General features: G+C 31.8%; 1 protein-coding gene across 3 annotated transcripts in view; it reads right to left on the bottom strand.

Annotated features, from left to right (window-relative positions):
• The window catches only part of DACH2 (dachshund family transcription factor 2), a 548049-nt gene that overhangs the window by 390269 nt on the left and 135297 nt on the right, over positions 1-22483 (bottom strand). For all 3 annotated transcript variants that reach the window (XM_081276418.1, XM_081276416.1, XM_081276417.1), the window contains exon 2: positions 12208-12246. In XM_081276418.1, the coding sequence (XP_081132544.1) occupies positions 12208-12246 (39 nt within the window). The remainder of the gene's footprint in view (positions 1-12207; positions 12247-22483) is intronic.

Genomic DNA, 22483 nt, shown 5'->3' with positions numbered 1-22483 from the left:
TCAAAATGGACAATATATGAAAATTACCAGGTGATGTTCAAAATGGACAATCTAGCTCTTGATAGAGGAAAATAACTCCATCAAGGCATTCAGTCACAGTATTATAATTTTAAGCCTTGCCTTGCCCAAACACACACATATTTTATACAAGCCTCAAAGTCTATGCTTCATGTTTTGAGTCAGAAGTAGGGATAGGATGAGAGACTTGCTAACTATTTCTAAGTGTGAAGAAGAGCAATGCTACTAAATTGTTAAACTATCCCTGAAGAACAGTTCAGACTAACAATTACGGAAATGTTAGGACATCATTATCCCATCTAGAGTTTATTTTTTAACTAAAACATTTTTCTGTTCTTCAGAATTCATGAATTACATGATGGTAAAAGGTATACTAATATTAACATATGATTTAAATATTAAAAAGAAGAACCCCTAAACTATCTTGCCCATTCATTGTCTCACTATCCCCAAGTCTAAAATTTTAAATTTCAAATATTTTTTGTTTTTCTTTTTTTTTTTTTCATTTGTAGATGGACACAATACCTTTATTTTATTTATTTATTTTTACGTGGTGCTAAGGACAGAACCAAGTGCCTCACACATGCTAGGTAAGTGCTCTACCACTGAGTTACAACCACAAACCCCAAGCTGAGAATTTGATTTAAATGTTTTTGCAATTTCCAAAGTTGAACGGGTACTCCCCAGACTTTAAATATTCACCTAACATTTCTAGGAAGGCTGGAAACTTCTCAAATTCAAACATAATAAACATGTTCCAGTTTATTTTCTGAAAAGAGCAGCTGGAATCTAAAAAAAGTTTACCTCTGGGAATACATGCTGAATATGTTGTTTTGTGGAGAATTAGGCAAAATAGAAGATGTGAGGCCACACAACACTTCTCACCAAAGTCTACAATTTAACAGGGACTGCCATATCACCTCCATCACAACTTTGCCTTGTCTTCGGTTTTACAAAAGGGATCCTTCCCATAACTACTGTTAATCAACACAAATTATACATCCAAAGAAAGTAAAAATCCTTTAGTGGGTCTCCTGTGGTTACACAAGAAGGAGTAACAAAGCACTTCCAACTGCTTCTCAACCCAGCAGCTGTAGCCTCAACACTCTAGGGCTCTGAGGGCCTTCTGACAGCCTGTGCTCACAGGTGCTTCTCTTCTTCTAGCACTAGCTCAGTGACTCTGCAACAGGAATTTTACATCACCATAGTGTGGAGGTGAAAGCTTCAGTGCCTTTATTTCAAAAGAAAATCTGGTCAGCTTGAAGCAATGAAAACTAATCAGAAGGCAGCCAGCCATTGGCTGTGAGCACATGTTCAGTAAAACAAAGGCTGGAATCAAAAGTTTAAGGGTCTTTTTAGTTTTTTTGGTTTCTTCAGTTTTGTAGGTTTTTTGCATATATATAGCCAATTCAATGTAGATTTCTCCCTACATCCTGTCACGTGGATACCAAATCTCAAAAAGCAATTTATAAAATGCCATAAACTGCTGTACAACATGTGCAGAGGGACAGGAAATAAGTAATAGTAAAATAATTCAATTGTTCAATAAATACTTTTTGATGATCAAAGACCAAATGTCAGGGAAATATGCTATATATTAGAGATACAATGGTTATAAAAGCCAAGGCATGGCATCTACTGCTTATTATACTAGCACTGAATTGAGCATTTAAAAGGAATTCTTACAAACGTAGGTTTGCACATTTTTTGCTCTTCACAATAATCCTCTAAGATGCAATCTTAGGTTCATTTTATGGATAAGAGAATTGTAGATATTAAGTTACATGCCTATAGTAATAGAGCTAGCTGATGGCACAATGTGGAATTTAACACAAGATTTCTGAATACAAATTCAAGACTCTTACCATTGTAACACCATTTCCAAAAGTTTGTTTTATGAATATTAGGTTCATGAACAAAACATTTCCTTTAATAAAAAAAAGATGAAAACATTCTATGTGGTGTCTTCTCCTATTTATTCATAAAACAAATTAACTAATTATGGAGTGTGAGAACACCTGCAGTAAATACATTTGTTTATTTAATCCCATACTCCCTAAATTTATTTTGTTCCCAATCCTCTCTGAGGAAAAATGAATCCTCCATGACTCAGGAACTGATGGTAAGCTCGTTTATTGGGATCAGGTTAGAAGGGCGGGTTCCTGGAAAGACAAATATGTTCTAGAATTGCATAGCATATTTATAAATCTATGCATAACAATGTGTGTGGCTACAGAAGACTATATAAGGCTTTTGGTCCTTTTCTTAATCGATATTATTAGAGTAATGGGGAAAGATGTATATGGTAAAAGAATAAGGTTGATATGCATTAATAGGATGATGGTGAATTTAGAGCACTAACAAGAAAATGAAGCTGAGGGTCTCTGACCCTCTTTCTTAGCCACATTCATATTTTCCTTATGATTAAGATTAAAATTTCCCAAACTACTACTTGGAAAACTTACTGATTCTAGGCATGTAAAATATTCTAGTGCAAGACAGTAAGAAATGCACACACACACACACAAAAAATCCACAATGTTGATGACATGTCAAAGAGCCAACTGAAAGAGTTCCCAATAACCAAAGATAGGACAATTTCAGCAATAAGATAAATATTGTAGTATCTCACTATAACCCAAAGTATAAAATATATACTTATGAATCTGTACTGTTATAAATAAATGATTAAATAAACAATTGGAGACAAAGAAACAAATCTCCTGTGCAAGACATTTCCAAATACTTTGCATACAGGAACTGCCTTCCAAAGACTCTCAAAGAGTACCTACACTATAGAAAGGAGTTGGGGTGGTGCAGGGTGGGGGTGGAGACAGGTAATTTTGCAATGGAGAAATCTGACAAACCTTTGTAGTCTTCCTTCCCAAAATATATATTCCAAATTTAATCATAAGAAAATCATCAGACAAGCCCCAATATGGTCTATTATATAAAACCTGACCAGTACTTTAAAAAATTGTGGAAGAGAAAAACTGTCGCAATCAAAGGGAGTAAAAGGACATGTCAACTAAACGTAATGCGGTATCCTGCATCCTAGAACAAATACAGGTCACTAGGGAAAAACTGAGGAAGTGTGAATAAAATATGAACTTTAAAACAATTTGCCAATGATGGTTCCTTAATTTTGACAAATTAATTTTAACATTAGTAACAGAAGGAACTGGATACAAGTTATATTGGAATTCTGTACAATCTTTGTAATTTTTCTGTTAACTGTATAAGTGTTCTAAAATAAAACATTTACTTAAAAAAAAACAGGCTGGGATATATGCAGCTCAATAATAGAGCACATGCTTAGGATGCACAAGGCCCTGGGTTTAATGCCCAGCACAGAGAAAGGCAACCAAACACATACACAATGCCTCTAACTATGTTTGCACCAGGCCCACTTTATTATAAAATCATTTTACCCCTACATTCACTGGAGTCTAATTTAGTTCCCAAATCACAAGTGACTTGTGAAGGAGAGCTGAACAAACTAAATTAAGTGAAGAGCAATTTGTTTTTAATGCTACAAAATGTAAAATATGTACAGACTACTTTTAAATGAACTGTTTAAATCAGATGTCCTAAATTCCTTTACAAAATATTTTTAATGCAGGAGATGTTTTCTTTCCAAATGTAATTCATTATTAAAAAGTTAAAACCACTATCTTTTTTTCCTGGATAATATATCAGATGCAACAATATATGAGTTAATGAATATTTGTAAAACAGCATAAAGCATCTAATAACACCATTTTTGTAATGTAAGTTAGTTACTTTTTAAGAAGCATGACAATATAGATCTGTTCACCAACTACATTATTACGCTAATATACTGCTTTTCTAGAACTAATAAATTAAAAGGAAAATGTTCATATGAAAAGAAAATCAAAGAATAATCTTACTTATACATTTAAGTACAACTATTCTGTAAAAGAAAATTCTGTAATGATAAATAAGTTCTAAATTCTTTTCAGTACTCCCAATTATAAAGCATGATTGCTGTTATTAAAAGGCTTCAACACATTATATTTTAATAGCTTTTATATATTTAAAAATTTGAGAGCACTATACATATCAGAGGATCCAGTGATATGTTTCATGAATTTTAAGTAATATGCCACTTATATAAATTTATTGATTGAGCAATAGATATTTTTATATCTCAGCTTTCTATTAAAAAAACATTTTTTTACATTTTATTGATCATTCATTTCATACACTTCATCTCTTGAACAAAAAGTAGTTTTAAAAGTCAAAATGATAATCTAAGGTAACAACATCTTTGGAGTTCTAATATGCTAGGAGGGCAAGAACCCTTTGAGGAAGCAAATTCCTTGTATTAAAAACTTGGTGTTATCAAAAACAGAAAGCAAGACATGTCTTTAGGGCACTTAAAATTTATCTGCAGGACTTCAGTGCACGTTGCCATGGAACATAATTCCTTCAAGGACTACAAACCAATGAACGGCCATTTTGGAATAATAGTCCCATTTCTTAACATTATTTTGTACCATTCATCAAGATGTATTACAAACCATACCAATTTAGGGATAATGCATTGCCTTTTCTAATGCATTCATACTGGGTCTTAGAATCAACTCCATTTTAGCAACTAATTAGTTACACTGACAAACTTTTAAGAATAGGGCTATACAATTTTAGAAAATGTCACCACTTTCTTTGTAAATTAATGATATGTTCCCCATTGCACAATAATAGGTGGTTACCAGACTTTCCTCTTTATTCTGTCTCAGTCATTTAGTTAAAACTACCCTGCGCCTCCAGAGAAATTCATGGTCTGTCACCCTACTCACTGGTGTCTAGATTTATGGATATTTTAGCAGTCCCTTCATTTTCACATCACCAGGCAACTCTTTGGAGTTTAAAAGAAAGGACAGATTTCACCTGAACATTCAGACAAGTATCCTGCTACAAAAGTCTGGATTTTTTGCCACAATTCCACTTTGCTTTTATTTTTAAAGAAACACAGCCTGAGACCTAATGTATTGCACCTTCACATTATTAAATGAAACATGCAGAACATTGCATTATTATGCTACACATGGCTAAGAAATTTTAGTATTCACAGGATTATGGTAATTAAGTCTTCCTTCACTTTGGGTGATGTGACACTTGCTTGACTATAATGTCATTCCACTTAAAGTCTGTGTAAACAACATTATCTTAGTCACTCTGCATTACATTTCCAACTGTGAGCAAAATTACAAGGTCAGAGTGGACAAGAATGTAGGTAATCCCAAGGAAACATCATGTAAATGACTTGCTCAGGGTTCAAACTGGGCTTTTAATAGTAACACAAAGGAATATTTTCTGTAGTAATATCATAGTATTATTATCTAGATGCCATCTGTGTCAAAGCACATAAGTTTACTTGGGAGCAGTAGTAAGACAAAATTGTTCATGATTTTGATGTTTTGTAGATAAAAGACAAATGTTGTTTGCCAAGGCTCCATTCAATCCAACAAAACTATGGATCCTCAGTAAACAGTAGTACATGTAATGATTGAAACTGGTTTTGTGAAGAAAGAGTCACCAAAATCTCAAATACATATAGTAATTTTTACAAATGTATGTGGTAAAGTCAATACACAATTTTGTCCTTCCTCCTTTCTTCTTTTAATAAATTTTGAAGAACCATAATATTTTTTTTTCTCAAAGAGCACTGATTCCTCAATAGCCTTGGCAATCACTTAGTGAAATATGTCCAAGAAGTGCTGCTTCAAAATGCTCTGAATCTATATCTTTGAAACTTCTTTAAAGGTTTTGAGATATCTTGTTTTTTATGTTCTTTAACTAGCACTATTGAAAAAGTTGGATTAAATCTCCATATAGTATATGTAAGATCTGGGTAAAGATAATCTAGAATACCCTGGCAGAGTTTTTTCTTCACTGAACCCATAGAAGTAGCACAGTAAACAAAATAGTTGCTTCCAGAAATATGTTTAAACTGAAAAAATAGAGGGCCAATTAGCAAAAATAGCAATAAAAGTTATTAAATATGAGCCCTACAATCAGTTCTCAAACAGGCCAAAATGGGTAAAACACTCAAAAGCAATTTATGTGGGATTCTATGAGCTTATTGTCACATTAAATAAGGTATATGCATGTAAATTATATTAATCTAGAGATCATATGAACAAAGTGTGTGAACCATAATTTTTGTCTAGTTTTGGATGTTGAAGTTCTGTAGGAGGTCAATTCAACTTCTAGAATTGCCATAATCAAAATGTTCTCCCAGGACTACTCATAGAAAGAGAGACCCCCTAAAAGTATCTTCATTACCATAGATTACATGATTTAGGTCTTTTTAAACAGAATTTTACCTTCCATATGTACAACTTCACTCATAGCATAACCAATGTTCAATATCATTGTAGACAAAGAACTTTCTGCATAAAATCATTGATATCTTGAACTAGAGAGAGGCTCTACTTGTATATGTGTGTTTGATATATTTGCAACTCTGGGGATTTAAATAAGATCAGCTTCTACTGATTCCATTTTCTATTTCAGTTTTTTAAATTATTCTAGCTGAATATTCTTTCCAGCACCCATAAAATATAATAAACCCCGAAAACTCTGTATTAAATATCAGAGCAAAGATACAGATCTTTCTAATGAAAAGTCTCTCCAAAACACAAACTCCAGTTACTTTTCACCTTATCCAAAAAAAAAAAAAAAAAAAAAAAAAAAAAAAAAAGAACATACTGAATAGTCCTCCCTCTACCTTAAATAGTTATGTGGAACACCATGAAAGCACTGATGGAATCAAACAGTAAATGAGCTGAAAATATTGAATATTCTCTTCTCTGAACATGTAAAAGATGCATCTGAAAGCAAATACAATGTCATAACAAAGAGTGTTTGACCTTTCACTGTATTTCACTATTTGTAATGTGATGCTTCAGAGTGGGAAAAACTGAAGATGAATTCAAGATTCTGTAGCACCACTGTCTAGTCCCTATAATAATATTTTATTATATTATTAATATTCTCCCTCATCCCACCCCCAATATTCCTTGAAATAGGAGAAACACAAAGATAAATTAGGTAAACCTGTGAACTTAACCAATCCATAGGACATTACAAAAATTTTCATGAACTGATCAAACTTAATTTTTGTCTTTATGTTTTATGCACAGGTGAAATATAACTTCAAGGAAAAGTGAAGATATATCTTAAAGATCATGGGCTGGGGATGTGGCTCAAGCGGTAGTGCGCTCGCCTGGCATGCGTGCGGCCCAGGTTCGATCCTCAGCACCACATACCAACAAAGATGTTGTGTCCGCCGAGAACTAAAAAAAATAAATAAATAAAATAAAATATTAAAAATTTTCTCTCTCTCACTCTCTCTCCTCTCTCACTCTCTCTTAAAAAAAAAAAAAGATCAAAGGTTATGGTGTTTCTCTAAGACTTGTTTACTCCAATACTTAAGGCCTAAAACCACACAGTGATTTACAGGGTGGTTTCAAGTCCATCGACTTTTGAAATTTTTCCACCAGAAATCTTCTATATACACCACACTCTCTCGCCAAATGAGGAGTTATATGAAAGTGCTTCATAACCAGAAAAACATGGTTATATTTATTATGATAAATCTTTAAAATGAAGAATAAAACACAAATAATATCAGTAAATACTATTATGTGCATTAAATGATTAGAAGAAATGTTTCAGCTGTATGTGTGTAATGATGAAGATGATTACTAAAAATGATTATTTTTATTCAAAATGATTATTTGTTAAAAACTGTCTACTACATTGGCAAGAATGTGGGGAAATGGAAATTCTTGTACAATGCTGGTGGATGGTAAATAAGAATGATTTTGCAATAACTATTATGAAGATGTACGTAGCCAAAAACACAACAACTGTACTTCTAGGTTAATAACCTACATAAATTCTATACAAGGACACAAAACATGATGTGCAGTTTGTAATGACAAAAATTGGAACCAACCTAAATGTCCATTGATATAGAAAATAATAATCACACACTCTGACATATTCATACACTGAAATACAACAATGGATGATTAAAAGAATGAATCAACTAGATCTACATGTATTAATGTGGATAAGTCTCAAATCCAGAGCAAGCACAATTATAAAGGATGATATATTACCAGAACTTTAGGTGCATTTTAAAAACACAAAGATCATATTGTTTGCATATAACTTTAAAATTTCAAAGCAATGAAACACATCAACTTTAAGATAGTATGAAGGGTGGAAGAGAAAGGGAATTATTGTTACTAAAATATCATTAATTTTTTACAGATGCAATTTTTTAAAATTGTGTTATGAGTCAAATGGAGGCCTGGAAATTTGTCCACAGACATCTTATTATTTTTTACTCTTTCTATTTGAACTATTTTATAATTAATCTTGCACTATCAAAATGTTAAAAAAGTGATTTCAGAATAGAAATATCATTTTAAATATGCAAGAAATATGTATATATTTGTGTATAGGTGTATGTATGTGTATGTTTATGGGTATATATACATATTCGTATGTATATAAGAAATTAGGTGTTTTAATAATAAGTTTTATACCAGTTCACAGGTTATATAATATATAGGTCCAAAGCCTTTGCACTTTGAAATCCCATTGCCTTCATTCAAATGCTAGTTCTCATATTTGAGGTTGGATGTTCTTGGATGAGTCACTGAACCTTCTCTGCAACTTGGTATCATCATCTTTAAAACAAGGATTATAATAACAACACCTACTTTGTAGGGTTGTTAGGATGATTTAATGAACTAAAATACAGAACATCACTTCCTATCATGTTTGATGAACATTAAATATTATTACATCTGGCAAAAGAAAAGACAATTGTTCATCAATTTTTATCTTAAATTGTCTTATTTATTTGTTTAAACTGGTCAAATTTTAGTTAATAGGTTTAATTAATCTGCATATTTAAACATATTTCATTCTTTTCATGGAACAAATTAATTATGGTCAAAACTAATTATTAGGGGCTGTGGCGTGACTCAGTGGTAGAATATTCACCTGGCATGAATGAGGCACTGGGTTTGATCCTCAACACCATATAAAAATAAAATTAAGGTATTTTGTCTATCTACAACTAAATATATATATATATATATATATATATATATATATATATATATATATAAAATAATTATTATTATTAGAAAGGGCAGCACCATCTACACAAATTTAAATAAATATCAACAGTTTTGTACATTATCATATGTGTTGAACAGTTTTCAATTTCTCATCTTTCACATGTATCATTATATGAAAACATCAACTATAATAATCATCAACAAATGAGGTTTTTCTAGTTCATTTTGGATTTGAGATTGAGCTTTATTATCTTTTGGATTTTTTTTAAGTTTTCAAAGTTTTTGAGTTTCTCATGAGAAATGACAATGTTAACTTACTATCCCAACTGAGGATTTATGGTGCAGATCATAGAAGTCTTTAAAGCAGGTTTAGCAGTGGGGTGTTTTTCTTTTCGTTTTTTTTTTTTTTTTTTTCCTAGAGAGATTGGAATTTAATTGTTTCCTTTTTAGACAAATATACTTTTGGGTTGCCAGTGATGAAAGGGGCATACAGATGTCAAAAGCATTGTAGCACAGTGGGATTATGTGCTAAGGTCCAGGGCAGGACAGACAAACAAGCAAAGTCTCAGATCAGTCAAACAGTTACCTCTTAATAAAATCTCAAATGACCAACTTTTGTTTTGTCTTTGCCAATGTCCACCAAAAGTTCAGATGAAGTTTTGTTGTGTTAACTACTTACATTTCTTTTATTTTTTTATTTTAACCATTTGTAAAAATAAAGGAATTTTTAAAGATGGAATTGAAACTTTGTTTAAAGGCAAACCAATTTAAAATAAAACAACACATGGTATACATATGCCTTTCTTCCTATTAAAGCAAAACAAATTAGGCTTTAAATAGAAACCTTAATTATGTTATGTAACAGAACTGTGCTTAAATATTCTCTTTTGGTCATGGCAGTAATGATTTGTTTCACATTGCATTTCGTTGATAAACATTAAAGCAAAAATAATCATAATTTTAATTTTCAAACCACTTTAAAAGGAAAACTACATTGGCTATTTCTATGTATTTAAAAAAATTACAAAGTGCATGACCACCATTTTGAGTACCAGAACCCCACTTACTATTTATTTACTTTACATGATTTTTTATCATCAAGCATTTCAGGTACATTTTATAACAAACTATGATTTTTGTTTTGTTTTTTGTTATTTCAGTAACTATTTACAGTTTAGAGCAGAGATCACAAACTGATATCCCATGGACTGAATCTAGATCACATATGCATTTTGTTTTGTCTGAAAGGTGTTGCTTTTTATTATTATTAAATTATTTACCAATATGTAAGGTTTAGAGAATTTCATATAAAAGATTGTCTTCATAGCTTCTCTTAAAAGTAAGACCTCAACAACACTAAATCAACATTCCCACATGGGAGCAATCAGCTTAGGTGAGTAGTAACTACCACTTTTAGAAGAAAAATACATATTTTTAGTTCACCATATTCACTTCTACTCCCTATTGCTTATAGTCTTTCATTTATATCACCAGCCTTGCCTCCATAGGCATCAGGGTTTGTGGGCCCCCTGGTTCTCTATGGTTTAAGTGATTTAATACATATATTTTCAAAAAAATTCATGGTTTTCTCATATTTCAGCAAGTGCAAAATCTTATAAAACCCATATGTACATATGTAATGTGTGCTTTGATAACCTAAAAATGAATCTATATATCTATAAATACAGTTACACTTAATTAAGAGTTAATTTACATGTAATTTTACTAGAAAAAAAATAAAAATAAAAGCAAATTTCAATTCCTGACTTCAATTACATTTATATAAAATCAGAAATAGTTTCAATATCAAAACTTAAACTCAAAATTAAATCCATCTCATTCAGTTAAAATCAATCATTAATAATTTTTTGTTGGTTTTTAGTGTCCACAGCTTTGATGTCATAGTTGAACACAAAGTTTTGCACTTAAGGAGGTACATTCACTGCTTCAGGTCACTTGGGAATTATTTAGTATGCATGATATTTAAGACTAATTTTAATTCTCATTTTCTATATTAAAAACTTAAAACAATAAATCACAGTCCCCATCTCCCCCAAAGCCCTATTACATTTTTCTTATAGAAAAATATGGACAAAACTTTCATCAAGGGCAGTCTTAAAGGAAGGGGGAAAAAACATTATCAAACAGTGATTTCCTCTGAAAAGGGTATGTGAAAGAGAATTGGGACTCTATTGCCAGGCAATAACAAAATGTACATCATGATCAGAGTTCCACTCCTCCCTTGTCTCTGAGTCACTACCCATTCTTTTCTGAATAACAAACTGAAAGAATGAGGCTTGGAATAATATGCTATCTCTATTTGTAATTTAACTGAAATTCCATAGATATTTCAGGAGGTTTCAAATGTAAAGCTTCCTGGACTTCCAACTATTTCAAAATACATTACTGGGAAAAAAAAAGAATTTCAGATATTGTAGAACTACTAGCATGTCTACAAAATATAACTGTCCCTACTGCTTAGAACTTGGAAAGTCTAGTTCTTTTCCATGCTGTAGCACACTTAATAGCCTGTGCTACCCTGCAAAAGTGAATGTACCTTCCTAAGCATTCCCCAGCCAAGGGGTAGGTGGACATCGGAAGTACTTTCCCATTATTTTGCATAAGTATTACAGTTTTTATGTCAGTGACCCCCTAGGCCCCATCAACTTTTTTCTCTAGCTTCTGTTTTAGTTTCCAGGGAGGGAGTTGCTCCCTGTGACTGCCAATCATCATCTCACTGTATGATCCTGGGATTAATTTCCAGTTAATAGATATAAATGATTACTAACTGGAAATAGTGAAACAGTGGAGACCCCAAATACTTAGAATGCTCGAATGGAAGGACTGACTCTAATAGGCTATTTGGATTTCATTTTTCTTATCATCAATAAAGGACTAAGTAAGATTCAACATTTGCTGCTGAAAATTCTAAGAGGCTCCCCTTTCCTATCTTAGGAAGTATAGTCTAGGGAACAAGATTATGGAAGTTGGGTTTAATCTGTACAGGCTCCAGGACATTCTCAGGAAGTTGATTTTTAAAAAATAAATACATAAATACCTGTTTACAGCTTGTTTTCTGGTCATTTGCCTCTTCCTTCTAAAAGGAGAGTGTAGCAAAAAATAAATAAATAAAACTGGTTAATTGAGAGTTCTGGTTAGTTAGCTTCCAATTAATTAAGGCTTTATTATATTTCACAAAAAAATCTTCTTAAATTCTGCAGAAATTTTAGATAGGTTACACACAATGAAAAACCAGCAGGGAAGAACACAAAGAAGGTAGGAAAGCCTGAATTGCTATTAGATAGTTTTTTAAATATATGGATAATGTTATTACATTCAGGTTTAATCCCAATTGAGTAAAAAATAATGTGAAATGTCATGTGGTTTAGGGCTTTTCTCTATATGAAAGCAAGGAAATAAAGTTATAGATTTCTGTTGAAGAAAATGGCCTCGGGTCGTAACAATTCCAAAAAACTATTCAGCAATATTATGTCTTTTCCCTTCCTTTTGAGAATCTTTCTTCCCATCCCATTGGGTATTCCACTACTTTTGAGGAGAGAAAAAAATGTGTATTTTTTTCTCCTTTTTAAAATTCAGTTAACAGTATGACGAAAATAAGTTATCACACAGCTCACTCTGTACTTATTTCTGGAGAAATACTGAACTATCTTACTTGTTTCCCACAAGGGTTACACATTCACACACACACACTCACACACACACACTCTCACACACACACAGTCATACAAACATCCATACAAAAGAAAATTAAACACATAAAGAAGAGATCAATAAAAATCTCACAAAGTTAGCTTAGTTAACAAAACAACCATTTTCTTTCTTTTTTAAAAGTTTGTTTTATAGTTGTAGATGGATAGAATGCCTTTATTTTGTTTACTTTTATGTGATGCTGAGGATCAAACCCAGTGCCTCACGCAAGGTAGGCAAGCGCTCTGCCACTGAGTAACAATCCCAGCCCACCAATCTCTTTTAATTATTTTTAGTTGTAGGTAGACACAATACCTTTATTTTATTTATTTATTTTTATGTGGTGCTAAGGACCAAACTCAGTGCTTCACATGTGCTAGGTGAGCACTCTACCACTGAGCTACAACTTAGCCCCACAAAATAGCCAAGCTTACCAGTAGTATATTACTTTTCAGTGTTCCCAAATCATTTAGTAAAGAACAACAAAAATCTAAACAAACATGCTAAAAAATCTATATGGACTACAATCTTTCTCTTTTGGATATCAATGCATTTCTTAGTAGCAAAGAAACAGGAATCTCCTATGATGACCACAACAAATAATTGTGGTTGGTTCATCACTCCCTTTATTCAAATGACCTTTTTGTTAACTGTCTCCTTTCAGGCTTTTTGTTGGTTTTTTTAAAAAAAAAAATTTACATGTTTATTTTTTTAAAAAAAGAAATGGCTTCTGTGCTTCAAAAGTTTGTAGAAAGGTGTCTCAATTTAAGAAATGCAAACCTTTATCTAGTACTGGGGAAAAGAGTGAAAGGGAAGGTGAGCCTTTTTTTAATCTACTTTTATATCTGTCATTTCATTGTTAAAAATATTTGATTTGGCTTTACAGTTTGGTCATTCAATCATTTTTGCAATGACAATCTTCTTAAATATGATGTACTCATATAAATCAAATCAATAATAATGCATGCTTCCTTAATCTAATGGCAATGCAATAGTATATTTGAGAGCCTTTCTCCACATGGTCAAAGATTTCCTCTTTTTCTTATGTGCAAAACTTTCTAAATTCAACAGAATTATTTTGGCTATCATCATGTGTATATTATTATATAAGCCCCAAAAATATAAAAATAATTTATACTATACCATGGGCTTCACTGATAATTTATATTTAGATTATGAAATTACTGACTTCTGATACATTCTTGTTAAAACACTCTAATATATAAAATGCTAAGAGTTTATTAACTGACCTTTCATTAAAGATTATAAAGTTTCTTAGAAAAGTTAGAAGTTAACCTTGACATATGAAAATTCTGGATTTGCCTTGTCCTTTGTAAAGAATATATTTCGCAGAGCTGCCTAACAGTAGCTATAACTTTAGCACTGTAAGGTATATAAGTTAAAAATATATTTGTCCCACAGTATCTCTGAGAAATTGGATCAAGGACCCCTCACAGATACTGAATATGTGAATGCTCAAGTCCCTTACATAAAATGGCAGGGTGTTTGCATATAATGTGTTTACATTCTCCTGCATGTTTCAAATCATCTCTATATTATTTACAATACCTAATACAATGTAAATTATATGCAAATAGTTGTTATACCATATTGTTCAGGAAATAATGACAAGGAAAGATAATTTGTACATGTTCAGTGCAGAAGCAATGTTTTTCAAAAGAATTTTTAATCCACAGTTGATTGAATTCATAGATAGGAAACCCATATATACTGAGGACTTGATGTATTTTATTTTTTGCATTCTAGGTAAAATGTGATTTATATTCTTCTGCATTTGTTCCTTTTGTGGATTATAACTATTTCATTTTGGAATTTCCTTGTACTTTGCCAAATAATCAACATTTTGGAGTATGTTATGGAACAAATACATCATTCTACTAATATTATCAGCAAAGTACAGAATAGCCTATCGTGTGAAGAAAATTATCTGAGTTCCCTAGAGTTGGCCTAGAATGTTTCATATCCCTTCTAATTCCTTTGTATACTAAAGCTTCCTATTTGCTTTTTCTCCCCATTTGTCAGTATGGGTATAAAATTAAAGTTATAAACAAAGGGCCTGAAATTTACTAAAACTTATCTTTGTGATTGAAATACACATGTGACCATATTCTTACAAAGCCACTGGCAAAAAAAAAAAAAAAAAAAAAAAACAGGTTACATATGGTCAAAAATATTGCATTAAATATAGTACTCAATATATCTCTACCAACAGAGGTCCTACAACATATGCTGGTAAGTAGTAAGGGTTTTCAACATAGCTCACTGACTCCAGTTATCATTGCTGCTATATGCCATTAGAACACTGATTAATGTTACCATAGAAAGGCCCTTTCTCTTTGTACAAGTTATGAATATAAGGTGATTCTATTCTGGCTGAGACTCAAGAAGTTAATAATTAAGAGCAGCCTGTATTTTGAATTAATCAAGGTCACTTTTACTCTGTAACACTGATAGATAAATTTTCAGACTTTGATTCTTCCAAATTTTGTTGCAAGGCTCTACGCAGCTAATGGCAGGGATGTAGCCATCTTTGATTGAAGTCAGTCTTGTAAAAGACTCGAAAATATGTAACTATCACTTTTGAAACCGAAATCTAGACCACAGAACTACATTTAATAATACAAAGAAAAACAAATATTTGACAAGAAAGGATAAAATACCACAAAATAAGAAATCCACTTAAAATCTCAGAAACATTGGCTTGGTCTTTTTCAGAATAAATTGAAAATCCACTGTCAAATTTAACATAGTAAGTCCAACATCTGATGTTAGGGTAACTAAATAGAGTGTTCCTTTCTTTAATTCTTCAAACAGGACAAAGACCTTCAATAGATAATTTTAAAGATACAGTCAACCTTTGAATTTCAGGAGCAGTGCTGGTGGGTAATGTAAGGAAAGACAAAGTAGGCACATTCCTTTCTATATGTTCAATCAGTGCAGCTTTTCTATCCCCATGTGATATATTGGGGGTGTCTGAATTGTTGTTGACCTCCCACTACCATGACCATTTAACAGACAAGGAAATTAGCCCTAAGATGTTCAATTATTTGGCCAATGTCTCAGAGCAAGCTAAAGTCAAATGTATACTGATCCCTGATTCATAGCTACAGTTTGTAAATGTGTGATCTTGTTTCATCTACTGAGTATTAAGGAACAACTTTTTGAAGACTGATCCCAAAGTCTCCCCTGTTTTATCCTCCTAGGGACATAATAAGGTCAAAAGACATTACATATGCACTTAGAGAGTAGAAAAGATATGATTTGTGGCTCCCTTGATCTCTAGGCCAGTAGATCTTTCTATACTCTCCTATCTTTTTCTTTTATTTTTTTTTTAAATCAGAAGCTATAAAATGCCAAACCAAGCCTGCCAAATATATATTTGATTGCATTACCCAGAGCTTTAAAGCTATGTAAACTTTATAGAAAAACTGAATTTCAAGTTTTTCAAAAATGTAAAAGCTGACAGTACTATTTCCACATACTTATTGACTCTGCACAACTAGAAGAAGTAGAGAAGCAATGTCTACCAATAGACATGCACTCTGCTGCCTCCTACAATTCCACAATTTCTCATGACCCTACACCTGGCCCTCTTTAATGAATTCATGTTATCACTCTGGTCCCAGTAGGAATTTGAGTTTTATGACCACTATTTGAAAGTTTGGGGTATAGTTTAACCAAATATTATTTATTTTTTTTTTTCAAATTAGTTGTGGGATCTCAGGAAATTCCATGTATGTAAACTGTTTATTGAAGGGGCACTGAAAGTAGTAGATCATATACCTAAAAATGTTGGAAGTGCTTTCTTTAACAAGTAAAGACAATCCTTGACCATTGAAGTTGACACCACTATATTGAAGAAAAGCCTCTAATAAAACAGGTTGTACTAGATGAAAACAGATTCCATAAAAACACTGATGACAATTCACCATAACTATATCATTTGATCAGAGTAATAGTCATTCATTTTAAATTTCCAAAATATCAATAAAATATTTCCTGATTTGAAATGGGAGTCAGCTGTTAACTTGGCCTACACTGCCATGTTGTTGTTTTTTTTGTTGTTGTTGGGGGGCAGGGAGTACTTAATTAGGCTATTTCTTACACAGAGAACTTGTGCTAGCCAAATCATCTGTTTTTCTAGTTCAATACAGTAAACAAAATGTTAATTTGCAAACAGATGTAGAAAATAGAGCATAAATCAAGCAATGCCTTCCTCTCCCACATGACATGGTAGGTAGAGGGTAAATTTCCAGTAATTATGTGTTAGTAAACCTTTTAAAGGTTGTCTTTAGGGATAGGACAAAATCATATTAACTGCTGCATTACCACTGTTGAAGCTTTCAGCAAACTTTTCTCTTACTCTTAGCTGGTAAATTTATTCATTTTATATGTCAATTCTTTGTGAAGACAAATAAAGCCTATGACATTTTCAAAATTTGATTGTAGGGAATGTGGTTTCAGGTATATGCACATATATACATACACATGTGTATATACATACATATATTCGTCTATTTATATAGGGTGCTGGTATATAACTCAAAGAAAGCAAGACTCTATTCCAGTTGTTTCTGACAGATGATTCTTTATATAAACACTAATTCATCAGTCTAGTCTGAGAAAACTAAGCAGTTTCAATATTTCTCATATGTTCAACAATAACAAAGAATTTCAGAAAAGGATTATTGCTTGTAGAATCAAATTTTTTTCAAGGCAATGTTCATAACATATAGAATAATTTGTTGTTCTCCTGCTATAACACTAATTATTTCAGTACATGTACAATATGTGTCCAATGAAGGATAAAGCCAGTTAAATATATTTAGTGGTACTAGCAATGTATTCCTGATAGTATTTTCAGTAACATTATTCCACATATTCAAACTCAGCAAATATTAGTCACATTCAAAAGCTCTCATTATTAGATAACTAACCTGAAATCATTTGTATTGTATAAAACTTTAAACATTAAAATTTCTCAAAACCTTTATAAATATTAAATCACTTCATGTTTTGGCATCTCTGTCCACAATGCTTCTGTTGGAAATTTTTATTCTTATAATCTTATGATCTTTGTAGGTTTAACTGAAGACACCATGAATGACCTTTTGAATCTTGTCCTTTGATCTATATGGGGGTTCTAACCAGCCTCTTGTAACGGATTTTTTTTTCAGCATTATTACATTAGTTATATTTAAGGTCTTCCAATTAATGATGGTTTCTTGGTATTGTATATTCAGAATGACTCCTGGAAAACCCTGAGGAAATGCTCTAGAAGCCAAACAAAACATTTATATTAGATATACATTATAGCCCTTGAAACATTAGATGCAATTGCTGCTTTATTAGCTATTGTGTTTGATACTTTGGTATCACACTGAGATAATAGAAAATTGGTCTACTTTGTAAATATTTTGCCACTTATATGAAGAACTTAATGTCAACCCGAACTCTGAGTCGATAATTAAAATGTTTATTCCCTCATAACACTTATCACAATGTATAATTATTGTATTTATATATTTTTAGGTCTATCTTCCCTACAAAATTGCAATCTCTATGAAATAACAAGTTAGATTTCTTGTTCACTATTTTACTTCAACACCTAACAATGTTGTTGACATATAATAGTCATCAATAAATATTGGTCAAATGAAATTAATATTGGCCATGTGAGGGGGACACTAAACTTCTTCAAAATGATCACTGTGGAGTCTATAAACTTATTTTCACAAAACACATTTTAAGAATCTATTTCTCCTATGCAGCATTGACTTACATTATTGATTATGGTGCATGATTTCTAGGAGGACAGTCTTGGTGTTTGAGAACTTAAGTAAACATTCTCTGAATAACCAAAGTTGATCAGAAATTTTATAAACTGAAACATATCTAATGGCATCAATGTGAATTATTGATGGGTAAAAATACAAATTCATTATTCATGGAGATAAAGAATATTCCAAATTTATTTTAATTATAGCTTTACTTTTTCTAACATTTTACTTCTTTGCCTAATGAAGCTTAAATTAGATGTGAAAAGCTGAGAATTCTGTAAGCAGAACTCAGCTAAGCTGTTTCTAAGAAAATAAGTTCATTTGACAATTGATCATTCTGGTAATCTTATCTGGTTTAGTTTAGCTGCAGATGAAGACAATCAAGAAGGATTCAAAGCAAAGGAATCTTTGCCTGGACATGCTCTTAATGTGTTACCGGGAGGAGGGGATAAAGAGAATGACTGTTTTGAAAGTCTGGTAAATCCCTTACATTCATGCCTTGCCTTAATCCTTGAGGAGGTACACTCTGCTATTTAAAAATAAAAGTATATTCCTTATCAATTAAGAGAGCAGAATCAGATATTTAAAATCACAAATGATAACATTCTGAAATACTAGATACAGCTTGATAACAGGCTCAAAATCTCACATTTAAATAATAGCATCTTACCATTATACAGTTATACAATTAGCAGATCATCTCCTCTGCGTTAACTAACGTAGTGCAACTATTTGGTGTGCATAAGTGCGTTTGAATCATTTTCCCATTTCTATATATATAGAAACTGAAACTGAAGGGTTTTTTAATCTTATTCTGTATTCTTCCACTTATTGTTTATGATATTTATGTATCTATATGTGACTTAATTACCATTTTATCTTGATGCATTTTCCTTGATAAACTTTGTTGTTTTTACACAATGCAAAGAATCAACATCTTTAAGAATTGAAGGAAGCTCTTCAAACATGATTATAATTGATATCTAACAGTTTACATACTGATCCCATAGAGGCCACATTTATCACCTCGCCCTATCACAGAAGCTGCTTAATTCAATATTCATTCTACAAATGCTTACTGATCATAAACTATGTACAAAAGGCTATGAGCTATGGGGCTACATAGAATACAAACATCTTCAACCAGAGTCCTAGACATCAAGAATATTACAATCTAAAAAGAGAAAGAAATCATGGTCACAAATTATTACATTGAAAGACTGTAAGTGATAAGTACCACATAATTTGTTGGCATACAGTAGGCACTCAGATATATCTGATTAATGAATGTTGAATCCATGAGAGATATACTACATAACTATTTGAATCTAGGAGATGAAGGTATCGTTTTTACCTGTAGATGTCAGTGAAGGAGGTGAAATTTGATTTGAATCTTGAAAGATTAGTTTTGAAGAACAAAGACTGGAAGAGGAGAACAATGATTTAGGAGGTGAAACTGACAGGATGTACAGAATATTCAAATTGTTGAGAGAAAGGTGGTGGTGAGGAGACCAAGTAGTAGGGTACTCCAGTCAAGTAGAGATAAAAATCAAAAGAAAAGTACATGTGCAACAAAAAGTATAAAGCTATAAAGCCAGCATTAACATGACTTAAAGCTTAACTTAATGTGGAAACCAAATATAAAGAGGAAAACAAAGGAGAACTCTTGAGCTTATGACTTTGTTTCCATGAAAAGTTACTTTCCAAGTTTTATAAAATCATGTTATAGATCAATATTTGTACAACAACAAATTCTGGAAGAAACAGTGTTAAGAGAAAGAACACTGATCAAGGCAAAAGGAAACTTGGATTAATATTAGTTCTAACTAGGTCACTGCCTAGCTGTGTGACCATGAACAAATCACTTCCCCTCTTTAAATCCCAATATCATTATTTGTAAAACGAAGATAGATAAACTGACCTTTCTATTCCATCATAGCTCAAATGCCTTATAATACTCTGATTCCAAAATTGTTGACAACCCACCTACAATACAAGTAAATTAAATTAAAATTCCTCTGAGAAGTCAGAGGCTATTTCACAGGAGTTGACACTCCTGAGACATACTCTTTTTCCTCTGATTCATAAATAGTTATTTCAATTCCTGGTATTCTGAGTGTGTTTATAAGAATGTTATAATCAAATTGTATATCTGTAGATTTTTAGGTCTTCATAACATGAAGGTAAAATAAGGCTCCCATTTATCAAAAAAAAACACTATTATTTTCATTTCTCCTCCAGGCAGTAAGTTTTATCTTGACTTTCCTGAATGAAAAAATTCCTATCGATAAATAAAATAAATTAGACCATTTGCCTAAAAGTTACATAAATAAGAATTGCCACTCCTATTGACTCCCATCTTCCTTAGATAAAAATGAAAGGACATAACAATATGCATGTTTTCATCTATTTATTAATATATTCAACATTAACTTACCCCATGAGTTTGTGTTCATTTAAAATGCAAACAATAGAAATGAAGACTTATAATTAATGAACATCTCCTCGTGGTATCTACCAAAAGATCATGCACACAAAATGTACATAATTATGTTATAGTAAAAAAATGGATATAATAAATATATTTTAAAAAGGTTGTGAAACTTTCTAAACCTTATTGCTGTTAATCACTTAGTATTTTCCTTTCTAATAGTAAAATCAGGTCAAATGAAAGACTTATCCTAATATTAATTCTGGTTACTTTTTTAACATATAAACTGGATTCTATCTCCTTCCTCTCTGCTGAACAGGCACTTTGTGTTTGCCTCTGGTAGAATACAGTCATAAGAATTGCAGCCTCACTGGCTGCAATTCTTAAAAAGCCACAAAACCTAACTGCTAAACACCCCATAGACATCAGACACTAGAATGGCAATATGTAAATCAATGGAAGTGTAACTGATGTGATTCTGCAATCTGTATACGGGGTAAAAATGGGAGTTCATAACCCACTTGAATCAAACTGTGAAATATGATATACTAAGAACTATGTAATGTTTTGAACGACCAACAATAAAAAAAAAAAGGGAATCAGCCCAAACATTATAAAACCATATGAAACTCTTTAGAAAACATGTGTTGGATAACAAGTCTTTGGGGTGACAGTATTGATTTCAGATGGAACTGTCAAGATAAAAGCTCATTTGTTCAGGGCCTATCTCCAGGTTTCAATGTAATGACATATGATTTTTAATGGAAGTTTTTTAAAAAAATCATTCCTTTATTGTGTTTATTTCTCCTCAGATATTGATAAATATTATAATTGAAATGTTTGTAAATAGAGTTTGTATTTCTGACATTCTTTGATTTTAATGTTTTATGTTATTGCAGTGCCATAAATTTTGACTTATAGAAAATTTCTCCCAATTTAAGTTTCCTTCTCTATGAAGTATTGTATTTTTTCTACCCCTTCTATATTTAGTTCTCTGTTCTCTTAAAAGAGTTCGGAATTCTGCATTATCCATTTTTTATTTGCTTTTTGTAGGGTGTTGGTGGTGGTGATGGTTATCACATCATTTTTTGCCTTTATCTCTCGATCCCAATCAAATTAGAGTGATTAATTCTTGGTGAGAATCAATAGACTGACACTATTTTCTATTTTTAAGTGTCAACAGGATAACCACCAAGTTTCTAAATAATAAGTTTCTAAATAATAATGTCTATAGGTATCAAGGCAGCTTATTAAAATGTAAACCTACATTCCCATCAAGGGTTATGATTAGCACTAAATAAGTACATATGAAGTCTATTAGCTGTTTCCTATTGCCCATTCTGTTTGTCGAAGTTACTAATGGGCATTTTCTCCTTTTCAGAATTTGTCTATAT

The sequence above is a fragment of the Spermophilus citellus genome (genome assembly GCF_964194105.1).
Source record: "Spermophilus citellus genome assembly, chromosome: X".
Taxonomy (NCBI): Eukaryota; Metazoa; Chordata; class Mammalia; order Rodentia; family Sciuridae; genus Spermophilus; species Spermophilus citellus.
This window is presented reverse-complemented; position numbering and strand designations above follow the sequence as displayed.